The 15499-nt window shown below is 43.5% G+C and overlaps 1 protein-coding gene across 1 annotated transcript in view; it reads right to left on the bottom strand.

Moving 5' to 3' along the window:
- Positions 1 to 15499, bottom strand: part of LOC137331753 (collagen alpha-4(IV) chain-like) — a 144675-nt gene that overhangs the window by 100282 nt on the left and 28894 nt on the right. Inside the window, exon 5 of the mRNA XM_067995736.1 lies at positions 4724 to 4801. Coding sequence (XP_067851837.1) covers positions 4724 to 4801 — 78 coding nt within the window. The remainder of the gene's footprint in view (positions 1 to 4723; positions 4802 to 15499) is intronic.

Genomic DNA, 15499 nt, shown 5'->3' with positions numbered 1-15499 from the left:
TTGTGCCAAAATTGGGAGAGCTGTCCCACAGACTAGTCAAGCAACTTCCCGACATAGCCATACTCACAGAATCATACCTTTCAGCCAACGTCCCAGACTCTTCCATCACCATCCCTGGGTATGTCCTGTCCCACAGGCAGGACAGACTGACCAGAGGTGGTGGTACAGTGATATACAGTCAGGAGGGAGTGGGCCTGGGAGTCCTCAACATTGACTTGGGACCTCAGGGAAAACATGAGCAAGGAAACTTCCTGCTGATTACCACCTACCGTCCTCCCTCAGCTGATGAATCAGTCCACCTCCATGTTGAGAAGCACTGAAGGTAGCAAGGGCACAGAATGTACTCTGGGTAGGGGACTTCAATGTCCATCACCCAAGAGTGGCTTGGTAGCACCACTGCTGGCCGAGTCCTGAAGGACATAGCTGCCAGACTGGGCCTGCGGCAGGTGTTGGGCGAACCAACACGAGGGAAAAACTTACTTGACCTCGTCCTCACCAATCTACCTGTCGCAAATGCATCTGTCCATGACAGTATTGGTAGGAGTGACCACCGTGGAGACGAGGTCCCATCTTCGCACGGAGGCTACCATCCAACGTGTTGTGTGGCACTACCACCGTGCTAAATGGGATAGATTCAGAATAGACCTAGCCACTCAAAACTGGGCATCCAAGAGGCGTTACCTTGTTGATGGAGGGGGATTCAGCGATGGTAATGCCGTTGAATGTCAAGGGGAGGTGGTTAGACTCTCTCTTGTTGGAGATGGTCATTGCCTGGCAGTTGTCTGGTGCGAATGTTACTTGCCACTTATCAGCCCAAGCCTGGATGTTATCCACGTCTTGCTGCTTGCGGGCTAGGACAGCTTCATTATCTGAGGGGTTGCGAATGGAACTGAACACTGTGCAATCATCAGCAAACATCCCCATTTCTGACCTTATGTTGGAGGGAAGGTCATTGATGAAGCAGCTGAAGATGGTTGGGCCTAGGACACTGCCTTGGGGAACTCCTGCAGCAATGTCCTGGGGCTGAGATGATTGGCCACCAACAACCACTACCATCTTCCTTTGTGCTAGGTATGACTCCAGCCACTGGAGAGTTTTCCTCCTGATTCCCATTGACTTCAATTTTACTAGGGCTCCTTGGTGCCACACTCGGTCAAATGCTGCCTTGATGTCAAGGGCAGTCACTCTCACCTCACCTCTGGAATTCAGCTCTTTTGTCCATGCTTGGACCAAGGCTGTAATGAGGTCTGGAGCCTAGTGATCCTGGCGGAACCCAAACTGAGCATCGGTGAGCAGGTTATTGGTGAGTAAGTGCCGTTTGATAGCACTATCGACGACACCTTCCATCACTTTGCTGATGATTGAGAGTAGACTGATGGGGCGGCAATTGGCCAGATTGGATTTGTCCTGCTTTTTGTGGACAGGACATACTGGGCAATTTTCCACATTATAGAGTCATAGAGTCATAGAAGTTTACAACATGGAAACAGGCCCTTCGGCCCAACATGTCCATGTCGCCCAGTTTATACCACTAAGCTAGTCCCAATTGCCTGCACTTGGCCCATATCCCTCTATACCCATCTTACCCATGTAACTGTCCAAATGCGTTTTAAAAGACAAAATTGTACCCGCCTCTACTACTGCCTCTGGCAGCTCGTTCCAGACACTCACCACCCTTTGAGTGAAAAAATTGCCCCTCTGGACCTTTTTGTATCTCTCCCCTCTCACCTTAAATCTGTGCCCCCTCGTTATAGACTCCCCTACCTTTGGGAAAAGATTTTGACTATCTACCTTATCTATGCCCCTCATTATTTTATAGACTTCTATAAGATCACCCCTTAACCTCCTACTCTCCAGGGAAAAAAGTCCTAGTCTATCCAACCTCTCCCTATAAGTCAAACCATCAAGTCCCAGTAGCATCCTAGTAAATCTTTTCTGCACTCTTTCTAGTTTAATAATATCCTTTCTATAATAGGGTGACCAGAACTGTACACAGTATTCCAAGTGTGGCCTTACTAATGTCCTGTACAACTTCAACAAAACATTCCAACTCCTGTATTCAATGTTCTGACCAATGAAACCAAGCATGCCGAATGCCTTCTTCACCACCCTATCCACCTGTGACTCCACTTTCAAGGAGCTATGAACCTGTACTCCTAGATCTCTTTGTTCTATAACTCTCCCCAACGCCCTACCATTAACGGAGTAGGTCCTGGCCCGATTCGATCTACCAAAATGCATCACCTCACATTTATCTAAATTAAACTCCATCTGCCATTCATCGGCCCACTGGCCCAATTTATCAAGGTCCCATTGCAATCCTAGATAACCTTCTTCACTGTCCACAATGCCACCAATCTTGGTGTCATCTGCAAACTTACTAACCATGCCTCTTAAATTCTCATCCAAATCATTAATATAAATAACAAACAACAGCGGACCCAGCACCGATCCCTGAGGCACACTGCTGGTCACAGGCCTCCAGATTGAAAAACAACCCTCTACAACCACCCTCTGTCTTCTGTCGTCAAGCCAATTTTGTATCCAATTGGCTACCTCACCTTGGATCCCGTGAGATTTAACTTTATGTAACAACCTGCCATGCGGTACCTTGTCAAACGCTTTGCTAAAGTCCATGTAGACCACGTCTACCGCACAGCCGTCATCTATCTTCTTGGTTACCCCTTCAAAAAACTCAATCAAATTCGTGAGGCATGATTTTCCTCTCACAAAACCATGCTGACTGTTCCTAATCAGTCCCTGCCTCTCCAAATGCCTGTAGATCCTGTCTCTCAGAATACCCTCTAACAACTTACCCACTACAGATGTCAGGCTCACCGGTCTGTAGTTCCCAAGCTTTTCCCTGCCGCCCTTCTTAAACAAAGGCACAACATTTGCTACCCTCCAATCTTCAGGCACCTCACCTGTAGCTGTCGATGATTCAAAAATCTTTGCTAGGGGACCCGCAATTTCCTCCCTAACCTCCCATAACGTCCTGGGATACATTTCATCAGGTCCCGGAGATTTATCTACCTTGATGCGCGTTAAGACGTCCAGCACATTGTTGGGTAGATGCCAGTGTTGTAGCTGTACTGGAACTGCTTGGCTAGAGACTATACTTCAAAAGTACTTCATTGGCAGTAAAGCGTTTTGGGACATCCTGAGGTCGTGAAAGGCGCTATATAAATGCAAGTCACTCGTTCTATCTTTTCTTTATGTTAGGTGACATATCAACAGGAGACATCCATAGGCAAGCCAACAATCTCAGACGTGTCACAAAGTTAACAATTCTACTAGCGGAGTATGCAGGAACGCCCAAAGAATTTGTACAGACTGTGCCAAAACCCCTTTCCTGTTGTTAAATGCACATTCCAACAACTGTGATTTTGTAGAAGGAACAGAATGCTAGGTGACAATGCTGTCTGGGAATGAATTCGATAGCTAGAAGTGCTGTCCGAAGCTTTGCTACTAGGATTCTGTGTGGACATTTTGGATTGTTGAAGTTTTAGTGCCATATGCACATAAGCCTAGCTTAGAGATCAGCAACTCTTAATGATCTGCTCCAGTCATGACCTTGGAGAAGACTGGCAGCCCAATCACGTCTCCATGGTGAGGTTGATGTCTAGATATGAAAGATCTCAGTACCTGCCATCCCTAAAAAGCTTTGGATCCAACACCTGCTTTTTTATCATTTGGCTAGCTTGATCTTGTCAGCGGACCAGCAATACCCTGAAATTGACCTCGGCTGGGAGATGTTCGCTCATTCAATGACTCCAGCTGCGTGTCAGTGCTTGCTGTATCTATCATCTCATTCCATTGCAGTGTAATATACATCGAGGAAAGAATTTCCAGGAAGTCAATTGCAGACTGGTTCTTGGTAAAGTTGTAGACATGAGATCACAATAATTCACCCTCTTCGATAAACACTACCACAAATCGATGAATGCACTGAGAATTGTCATTGGTATTGAGAATGTCCACCCAATATTAAAACATGTATAGTAATAAATCCTTGGAGTAATTCTGAGGGTGTTATCTAATCTGACAGTTATAAACCACATATTATTTTCCCTTGCTTTTTACATGGTTACCTGACCTTCTTAATTATGCGCACATAGTAACACCTCAGGTATCCTTAATTCTAATACATAGAAATAGATAGGACTGGCCATGCCGCTTAAGCTCAATTTACATGGGGTGGTAACCACTTTTGATGGGTTTTAAAGGGGACTGGGTTTTTTTGGGGGGAGGGGAATGCAGGTGCAGTTTTTTTGCGGGCAGATTTGAGGTGGTAGTCTTAAAAAACCCATTCTGATCTTTCGACCACCCCAAAACAAGCAGTAACTCAGAGGAGGATCCCTCCCATGGAGTGTTATCGTGGGAAGATGGCATCACTCCTTTAAAATAAGAGAAAATTGTGTATTTGTATTGTGGAATCGAAGTGAAGGAGGGCAACACTCATAATGCAAGACACCACCAAGGTTGAAAAGAGCAGGAGAAAAGCAAATCAAGAAGCAATGGTTAGGTAATGCCGAGGTTCTGAAATCTTATATTTGTACCAAGGTGGCAACACTGAGGGAGGAAAGGAATTTCATAGCTTTCAAGATCTTGGGAAAGAATGAGTTAGAGCAGGAGGTGGTGTGCCGTGTCTCAGTTACTTACACATACACCAGAGGAAGACAGGGAAAATATTGCTTTTGGCTTTGTTGAGGTTTTCACATACCTGGGATCCTTTAGCTGGGAAGCACTGGCAGATTGAACAATCTCTTCCATCGCAGGGGCCAGTGTAGTCAATTTGACCCTGAAACAGAAAAATCATTGGTGAGAGGCGGATAAAATGCAGAAAATATCAACAAAGCAACGGTTAATAAACATGCAAGTCAAAAGCAAGATAAGTTGTGGACATTTTTAATCAATGGCTCATCCCAAAGGCCAAATATTTTAACCACAAACCGCCACCGTAGACTCACGGGAATGGACCCCGGCAAAGGTAAGTCGGGGGGGGGGAGGTGGTGGTGGGGAGGTCCAAGGCGATCGTGAGAAGCCTGGGCGGGGCAGGGGAGGCTCAAGGATTCCTTGTGGGGCCAAGAGGAGCTCCTCCTGGGTCACAAAGATGCCTTTAAAAAATAAAATTTACTCTTCGGCCCTCTTCTGGGAATGCTGCTCCTGGGCGCCGGGTATCCCAGCGAGGCATCAGACGCCCATCTCATTGCTGCAGGTTAAAATGGCACTGGGGTCTGAATGACATTATCAGACCTCAACTTTTGACTTTCAACGAGGCCCCCCCCAGCTTGGGGTGAGGGGCCTCACATGCTGCCCAAAACGCGCCTGTTAAAATGGCACGGGGCGCATGTGCAGTGTGGGTCTGGTGAGTGCCAAGCGGCCTACATTTTAACCCCCCACATTCCCCATCCTTGTCGGCCGCTGGGGACAGGTTGGGGGGGTTAAATTCGGCTCTTATGTGTACTGCACAGGAAAATTCTGCTTGTGATCTGGGAGCAGGAAGTTAATTGCAAGCGACTTGGCCCCTAACTGTTCCCAAGCAGAACTCCTGACAGGTACTCAATTGTCAGTTCAGTGTTCAGAAGGTTTGCTTTTGCTTAAATTACCAGAGAATCTTATTTTTCTGTGGCGAGAAGTTTAATCTATACCTCTGCAGAAGAATTTAGCTGATCTTAATCAAGCAGAGTTAGAGATGCATTGGGAAGCTTGTGTTATTACTGCCACGATGACAGACAAGAGGATATGCATCTACCAGCTGATCACAAAGATGCATAGATATAGGCACTGAGACAACTTGAGTTACTGTTGGCAACACTTCCTATTAGTACTGCCAATTCAAAAGCTTAGACTGACAGGAATATATTCATAGAGTATCTTCGCAATGATAATCAGTAACATTATTACTACTGCTGCTAGCATTGCTCCTCTCAGTGTCAATAAATGCACAAGTTTTACCAGTATCAGTGTTGAAGCCATATTCAGTTATGAATGATTCAACATATTCTCATCTCTTGTGTTCTCTCTTTCCTTAATCCCTAACAGCATGATCCCTGTTTCATTTTATATTTTAGAAATGAGAATAGGGAAAGAAAATGCAGCTTAAAGTGGCAAGATTTAAAATGGAAACGAGGAGCACAGGTGCCTTCGTGTGCAAATACCCAAGTTATAAAAGATGGCAAGGCAAGTAGATAAGGTCATGAAAGAGGCAAACAGAATGCTTGATTTTGTATCTGGAGGCAAGAAATAAAAAAGCAAGGAGGTGATTCTGAACTTGTACAAGAGCATAGTTGGAGTATTGTGTACAGTTTTGGGCAGCCCATTATAGCAAAGATATAAAAAGGATAAAGAAGATGTAGCATAGATTTACTAGGAGGTTACCAGGGATGAAGGGTTACAGTTATAAAGAGATACTTGAGAAGTTAGGGCTTTCTTCACTGGAGCTGAGAAGGTTAAGAGTTGACCAAATAGAGATATTCAAGATTATAAAGGGTTATGATAAGGTAAATAGTGATAGAGTGCTTCCACTGGCCAGTAACAAGGTAACAAACCAATGCAAATTTAAGATAATCGCAAAAATTAAAGAGGAAAATTAGTGGAAAAAAATCTATAGACAGAGGGTGATTAGAATGTGCAACTGTCTGTCATAAACTGTTGTTAAAGAAGAGTTTATAAATTCTCTCAAAAGGGAATTAGTTGTTTGATAAAGAGGAATATTAAAGGATATGGAGAACGAGCAGGGTTTAGACTAGGTAGCTCATGTTGAGAAAATCACCAGTGCAGCCTTCATGACCAAATTGCCTGTTTCCATGCTGTAACATTCTATGATTCCATACTACGCAGTATTTCTTTTCATCATCGCTTCTTGTGTAGTCTCATATCTTGTTGTGGAGTTCATGCACAAATCCATTTATTGTCTTATCATCGCAATTGTCACTTGTGGGCATGGCTGAACAGAGCTAAAGGTCAAAGTCCTACTCTCCCCCTCTCCCTACACAGCCGCAACAGAGCATCAAGCTGGTTAGCAAGTTTTTGTAGCCTTGAACTGAAGCCAGTTTGTAAATACACACATATCGATATAGGGCCAGAATCTGCTGTCAAAATAACAGTGAGGCTAATGGCGCTCACCGTTATTTATGCTCAAATGCTACAGCAACTTCAGGCGAGCAGCAGATGTGCAGTTAAACACGAAAATCAAAAAGTTGCGGTCCAAGATGCGCTGCTCCGCCATTACCTTCGCGAAAACAGCATTTCACTGCCTGCCTCACCATTCAAATAGATTGAATGGCTGAAGTTTCTGAATTTACGCAGTTGATATGAACTAAACTCACCACAGAAAGTTAAGTCTTGGTAATTTCAGTCTAAATATCCTTTTTCTCATTCGTTCATTGGATGTGGGCGTCGCTGGCGAGGCCGGCATTTATTGCCCATCCCTAATTGCCCATGAGAAGGTGGTGGTGAGCCGCCTTCTTGAACCGCTGCAGTCCGTGTGATGACGGTTCTCCCACAGTGCTGTTAGGAAGGGAGTTCCAGGATTTTGACCCAGCGACAATGAAGGAACAGCAATATATTTCCAAGTCAGGATGATGTGTGACTTGGAGGGGAACATGCAGGTGATGGTGTTCCCACGTGCCTGCTGCATTTGTCCTTCTAGGTGGTAGAGGTTGCGGGTTTGGGAGATGCTGTTGAAGAAGCCTTGGCAAGTTGCTGCACTGCATCTTGTAGATGGTACACACTACAGCCACGGTGCGCCAGTGGTGAAGGGAGTGAATGTTTAAGGTGGTGGATGGGGTGCCAATCAAACGGGCTGCTTTGTCCTGGATGGTGTCGAGCTTCTTGAGTGTTGTTGGAGCTGCACTCATTCAGGCAAATGGAGAGTATTCCATCACACTCCTTACTTGTGCCATGTGGATGATGGAAAGGCTTTGGGGAGTCAGGAGGTGAGTCACTCGCCACAGAATACCCAGCCTGTGACCTGCTTTTGTAGCCATAGTAGTTATGTGGCTGGTCCAGTCAATTGTGACCCTCAGGATGTTGATGTTGGGGGATTCGGCGATGGTAATGCCGTTGAATGTCAAGGGGAGGTGGCTAGACTCTCTTGTTAGAGATGGTTATTGCCTGGCACTTGTCTGGCGCGAATGTTACTTGCCACTTATCATCCCAAGCCTGAATGTAGTCCAGGTTTTGCTGCATGGGGGCATGGACTGCTTCATTATCTGAGGGGATGTGAATGGAACTGAACACTGTGCAATCATCAGCGAACATCCCCATTTCTGACCTTATGAAGGAGGGAAGGTCATTGATGAAGCAGCTGAAGATGGTTGGGCCTAGGACACTGCCCTGAGGAACTCCTACAGCGATGTCCTGGCGCTAAGATGATTGGCCTCCAACAACCACTACCATCTTCCTTTGTGCTAGGTATGACTCCAGCCACTGGAGAGTTTTCCCCCTGTTTCCCATTGACTTCAATTTTACTAGGGCTTCTTGATGCCACACTTGGCCAAACACTGCCTTGATGTCAAGGACAGTCACTCTCACCTCACCGCTGGAATTCGGTTCTTTTGTCCATGTTTGGACTAAGGCTGTAATGAGGTCTGGAGCCGAGTGATCCTGGCGGAACCCAAACTGAGCATCGGTGAGCAGGTTATTGGTGAGTAGGTGCCACTTGATAGCACTGTCGACGATACCTTCCATCACTTTGCTGATGATTGAGAGTAGACTGATGGGGTGGTAATTGGCCGGATTGGATTTGTTCTGCTTCTTGTTGACAGGACATACCTGGGCAATTTTCCACTTTGTTGGTAGATGCCAGTGTTGTAGCTGTACTGGAACAGCTCGGCTAGAGGCGCGGCTAGTTCTGGAGCACAAGTCTTCAGTACTACAGCCGGGATGTTGTCGGGGCCCATAGCCTTGGCTGTATCCAGTGCGCTCATTTCTTGATATCACGTGGACTGAATCAAATTGGCTGAAGACTGGCTTCTGTGATGGTGGGGATTTCGGCACTTCTGGCTGAAGATGGTTGTAAACGCTTCAGCCTTGTCTTTTGCGCTCACGTGCTGGGCTCTGCCATCATTGAGGATGGGGATGTTCATGGAGCCTCCTCCCATTAGTTGTTTAATTGTCCACCACCATTCACGACTGGATGTGGCAGGACTGCAGAGCTTTGATCTGATCCATTGGTTAGCTCTGTCTATAGCATGCTGCTTCTGCTGTTTAGCGTGCATGTAGTCCTGTGTTGTAGCTTCACCAGGTTGGCACCTCATTTTCAGGTACACCTGGTGCTGCTCATGGCATGCTCTTCTACACTCCTCATTGAACCAGGGTTTTAACGATAAGTGTTAATTACTGCCAGCCAAGTTCTCTTGCACTGAAAATTAACTATTATAAGTGTAAAGTCTCATTCCTTCAGGATTTAATTGTTGGGGATTTCAAAAATTTAAAATGTAAAATTTCAACATTTAAAAATTTTTTTTTCTTTGTTTCTCTTTTTTCTTTCTCTCTTAATCCAATCTTTCTGACCCTCTCTTTATTTCTCTTTCTGTACCTGATTTGACATTGAATTCACCCACTCTAATTTACACTTCCTTGTCTGCCCTTGCGCTGTTAATTTCACAATCCTTCCATCTGATTGCTTAAGGAGATATACAGTTGCTTGCCCTTTTCACTCAGGTCCCAGATGCCTGGTTTCCTTCACTGCGACGTTATCAGCTCGCACTTTCAGCAACTTGCCACACAAAAAATTTAAAAACCTAAACATGCAAGGGCAAGTCTAACTAACAGCAGATGTCATTAGATGCCCCGACACAGCAAATTATAGCCCAATGATATATATACGTATACAGATATATATATATATATATATATATATTACATTAGATATTTGAATTAATCATGCTAAATAACCCCCTCCCATAACCCTGATACTCATGTTTTAGTTTCCAATCTCTACTGTGTGACACTGTAACTAATTGAGAAGTAAGATCCTGTAGGATCCTATAAATCACTCACAATCTCCATTGGAGTGTCGCACAATTACAGAGCACCAGGATAACCAGATAAATCGAAGCAGTTTTTTGAGTAAGATAAACTATTGATGTTAAAACATTTCCTGCAGCTTCCCGAATAAGATATTATCACAAATGTTTCATATATACATACCATAAACACATTTTAAAAGGGCTACTGCATTCTAGTTGGGTCTTAAGTTATCACATGCTCATGTGTAGCATGTAATGATCGGAGAAAAATGGCCTAAAGTTATTTACACTCTCAACCTTGAGTGCGTTAGCAATCAGTTGTATTATATACATATACACAATAAACTTTGATATACGTGTACACACTAGTAACCTTTCTATAATCACATTACCAGTGTTTTGTGTTTCAGATGCCTTGTAAGAGCAGATTTTTATAACTGCTAATTGATTGGCTGATGTAGATTCTCAGAATTTATAATAAAGTGTCTTATAATTTCATGCAGTAGCACCAAGTTTAAAATCTTTGTTTCGTTTATAGGGACAGATTTCTCAGGATTTACAAGAATTAAACATTGGTGGCAGCATCTAAAAGCTCTAACCAAAAGTCCTCTGAGTGAATAAAGCATGTTGCTGTCTCAACAACAATGCCCTGGCTCCTCAAATGGTAGTAACCCTACCCACTTAGTGACTTCAGAGTTATCTACATTCCTATAGGCACAGGATGCTGTTGACGAAAAAGACACGAGTTAAGACTCTTTAATCCAAAGGCCCGCACATTTTCTGAATTTTCAGTCACCTGTTTATGCCTCACGATAAGGCAATACATACTTATACTACAAAAGTGGTGATAGATGCACACTCCAATCACGAAGCATCTAATATTTCCTAATGTAGTAAGCCTACAAATTCTTGCTGTTGAGGGACCATGTAATTGTGGAAGAATTGTGCCATGTGGGGGGGGGGCGAATTTTTGGGGTGGAACCTGGGTTTCCACTTCAACTAGCTTAAGTTTGAAATTCCAATCAGGAGAGGGGGTGGAGTAGAGGGGGGGGGGGGAATTGCATCATTTTCCCACTCAACCTCGGTCCCAGCAGTAGTTGGAGATGTGTTTGCATGCATTTCCAGGATGCCCCGAGAATTCTGCCTGATACGCCCCTCTTACATTCAACAATTACCATTCCCGCTGAAAGCAAATGTGAGTTCCATTATGTGCCTATAATTTAGGCTGACACTTGGCAATGCAGTACTGAGGGAGTGCTGCACTGTCAGAAGTGCTGTTGTTCAGTTGAGACATTAAACCAATGCCCCATTTGCCCTCTCAGGTGGACGTAAAAGATCCCATTGCTCCATTTGGAGAAGAGCAGGGGAGTTCCCCAGGTGTCCTGGCCAATATTTATCCTTCTATCAATACCTAAAACAGATAATCTGGTCATTTATTTCATTGCTGTTTGTGGGAGCTTGCTGTGCACAAATTGGCTGCTGCATTTCCTACATTACAACAGTGACTTCACTTAAAAAAAAAATGCATTGGCTGTAAAGCGTTTTAGGAAGTCCTGAAAGGTGCCATATAAATTTAAGTCTTTCTTTCTTTCTACAAGTGGCTTAAAGATGTAAACTGATCCCGTAGGAATGATTACCTTTCCAGAGGGACCTGCCGTTCCTTCAAAGACAAAAGCAACATTTTTTATAAGCTGTTTCTTCGGCCCGCTGCCACATCTAACAAAAGCTCAATTAATGTCTGTGAATATCATTAAGTTATGCTTCTAATGGTTCATTGTATTTAATCTGATGAGTGAGCACGCACTCTCCAAGAAAGCTCCCATGTTCTTCAGAAGTGTTTATCTATATCCACCAGATGCAACTTTACGTCAAGTTTAGAAGAATCTAAAATCCTTCCCTTGTATTTTCCCAAGAATTATAGTGTAAAAATAGAAAACTTCCTTCCTGATTCCTGTTTGGAAGATTGCTTTCTCATTAAACTTTTCAGGTCAATCCTGAATTCAATTTATCAGAATTCCTAAACCCCAGAGACATTTTGATGTAGAATTCAAACAGAGATGCTGAGGTTCTACTAATAATTCCAGTTGTTGCAACCCTGGCTCAGTACGTTGTTGCATCAGTAGATAGAAATATGCAACAACATACAATGATTTTGTCAAAGTTCAACAGTCTTTTAGGGATTTTTTTGTTGGTATTTACCAATTTTCTCCTCCTTTCCTGAAGGCTGTCCTGGCGAACGCTCAGCTCCCAGGCACAGCGAACAGGAAAAGGGAACGGAGACCTACTGTGTCAGGTGTTTACCTCCACAATCCATTCCAGGATTTACAGAGCTTCCCTAACTGGGCTTCCATCTACTCCAGGCACAGCCCAATCGTAACAATGCAGATGAGATGGGAGAGGGTGTTCCCAACCCCCCCGCCTCACTTTCCTCTTGTTACAACCATGGGGCACCCAAGTGGAAGGACCCACCAGAAACCTGGAGGGGTGGCATTGCACCAGGAATATCCAAAGACCCTCAAATGATACAATAGTCTCTGCCTCAACCGTTCCCTGTAACAAAGCATTCCATTCTCCAACAGCCCACTGCATACAGAAATTTCTCCTAACCTCTCTCCTCACTCTCAATGACAATTCTAAATTAATGACCCATCATCACTGACTCTCCAATGAGTGGAAATAGTCTTGCCCTGTTCATTCTATTAAAACTTCATAATTCAAAACCCTCTACTAAATATCCTCTTAACCATCTCTGCTCCAGTGGAAACAGTCCCTGTATCTCAAGTCTCTCCTCACAAATATCATTTACCATCCCTTGCATCATCCTGGAGAATTTACGATGTACGATGATTTTAATCCTACTTGCCTGATGGAAATCTGAATTTGTCTAACAAGCCCCTTGTAAGACATGTTATTGGATGCCTCTGAAAATCCATATAAAGCAATCCCTTTATCTATTGAATCAGTCATTTCTTCAAACCTGTGCTGGCTGTCCTTGATTAACCCGCACGTTCTAAATGTTCACTAATTTTATCTCAAATTATGAATTCTGAAGAGTTTACCTGCGCCTGACAGACAAACTGGTTTAGCTATCCAGTTTATCCTTTTTTCTCTTCTTGAACAAAGGTGTTACATCGGCTTCTCTCTAGTCCCATGGCAAAATTTGCATATTTAAGGAAGATTGAAAGATTGTGGCCCTAGCCTCTGCTCTCTCCTCTTTGATTTTCAATAGCCTGTCATCAGAGCCTTATCCGCCTTAAGATCTGCTACTTTTTCAGAACCAATTCCTTTTCTACAGTTAGGTCTATCAATTGTCCAATATCCTTCTCTAGTACATCTATGTTCTCACTTCCACCATCATTTGTAAAAATGATGTAAAATATTTATTTAAGATCCCTGCCATACTTTCATGCTATGCAATTAGATTCCCTCTTTCAAATTTGAGTAGTCCAACCCTCTCTTCAACTATACTTTTACTTTTTATATGCTTAGAAAAGCCCTTACAATCCTCTTATATTTTTAGCTAGCCTTTTTATTTCAAATTCCTTTTTAACCCTTCTAATCTCCCTTTTCATCTCCCCACTACATTTTCTGTATTCCTCATGATTATCTTTAGTATTGTTTGCTGTAACCATATCATATGCCTCCAGTGTAAATACGTCAACGATCAGCTCATGCAGATAAATACAGAATCAGGAGGGTCTGCCAAGGACTGAAGATAGAGACACTATTTTAATTGTGGTCCGACTGTTTGTTTTAGGTGATTTATTTTTTAAATTAGTGGGTTATTTATGTTTTAGGTATTTTCTTTTAATTTGTGTTTTATTTTTGTTCCTGTTTGCTGATGTCGTTCCAAGATAACAATCTGCCTTCTGCTTTTCATAACTTAAACAGCTATCATCCGTCTCTCGGATGAGACTTTAAACTCAGTCTGCCCTCTCAGATGGATGTAAAAGATCCCATGGCACTATTCAAAGAGGAGCAGGGGAGTTCTCCCTGGTGTCCTGGCCAATATTTATCCCTCAACTAACATCACTAAAGAAACAGATTATCTGGTCATTATCAAATTGCTGTTTGTGGAACCTTGCTGTCCGCAAATTGGCTGCTGTGTTTCCTACATTTCATTGGCTGTGAAGCACCTTGGGATGTCCCGAGGTCGTTAAAGGCGCTATATAAATGCAAGCTTTTCTTTCTCTTTCATTATTTGTCACATGCTGATACTGAGTCAAGGGAAAGCTTCTGGAGAAAATGAATTAATGGCATGTACATTTTTCTGGTTTCATAATACTAACTGATTCTCTGTGACATTGCTCTTAGGGATCTGGAGCACAGTTGCGATGTTTGGCTGTCGAGTGGGTGCTGTGTTTTAACCTGGTGTATCCCTTTAAAATCACTCCTTAGGTATTCCCTGTGGGGCAATGATATAAATAGGCTCATCCAGAGCTCAAGTAGAGGCCACTTACTTCAGAGGGTATCTGTAATTGGCAACTGCTTGTAAAACCACAGCTCCTGCCCTAGGTTATCAGGGTCCGAAAAACCAGCAGGAAATACTTTTTTACATTTTGAAGTGTGATAGAAATGTACTAGGTGCAAGGCATACATAACACTAATAAAATGCTTATTGTTTCATTGTTTATAATGTATCATAGCTGCATATGGTTTTAATGTCATCGATTGCTTCTGTTTGCTTAATTGGTAACGCTCCCAAAAAGACTTCCATCACTGTTGGCATTTCCAAGACTCATTCATGGCTAGTGTCACCTGAATATTCTGAGTGGGTTCATAAAGGGGATGAGGAATCAATTGGGACTAGCTTAGTGGTATAAACTGGGCGACATGGACATGTTGGGCCGAAGGGCCTGTTTCCATGTTGTAACTTCTATGATTCTATGATTCTAATGGTTACAGCATGGAAGGAGGCCACTCGGTCCATCGAGTCCGTGCCGGCTATCTACAAGAACAATCCAGCTAGTCCCACTCCCCCGCCCTTTCCCCGAGGCCCTGGAAATTTTTTCCTTTCATGTACTTATCCAATACCCTTTTGAAAGCCATGATTGAATCTGCCTCCACCACCCCCTCGAGCAATGCATTCCAGATCTTAACCACTTGCTGTGTAAAAAAGTTTCTCCTCATGTCACCTTTGGTTCTTTTGCCAATCACTTTAAATCAATGTCCTCTGGTTCTTGACCCTTCTGCCAATGGCAACAGTTTCTGTCTATCTACTTTATCTGGACCCTTCATGATTTTGAATACCTCTATCAAATCTCCTCTCAACCTTCTCTGCCCCAAGGAGAACAACTCCAGCTTCTCCAGTCTATCCATGTAACTAAAGTCCTTCATCCCTAGAAACATTCTAGTAAATCTTTTCTGCACCCTTCCCAAGGCCTTCACATCCTTCCAAAAGTGCAGTGCCCAGAACTGGACACAATACTCCAGTTGTGTCTGAACCAGTGTTTTATAAAGGTTCATCATAACTTTCTTGCTTTGTACTCCATGCCTCTATTTATAAAGCCCAGCATCCCGTA

The sequence above is a fragment of the Heptranchias perlo genome, chromosome 13 (assembly GCF_035084215.1).
Source record: "Heptranchias perlo isolate sHepPer1 chromosome 13, sHepPer1.hap1, whole genome shotgun sequence".
Taxonomy (NCBI): domain Eukaryota; kingdom Metazoa; phylum Chordata; class Chondrichthyes; order Hexanchiformes; family Hexanchidae; genus Heptranchias; species Heptranchias perlo.
Note: the sequence above shows the minus strand (reverse complement) of the source record. Positions and strands in the feature narration are given on the sequence as shown.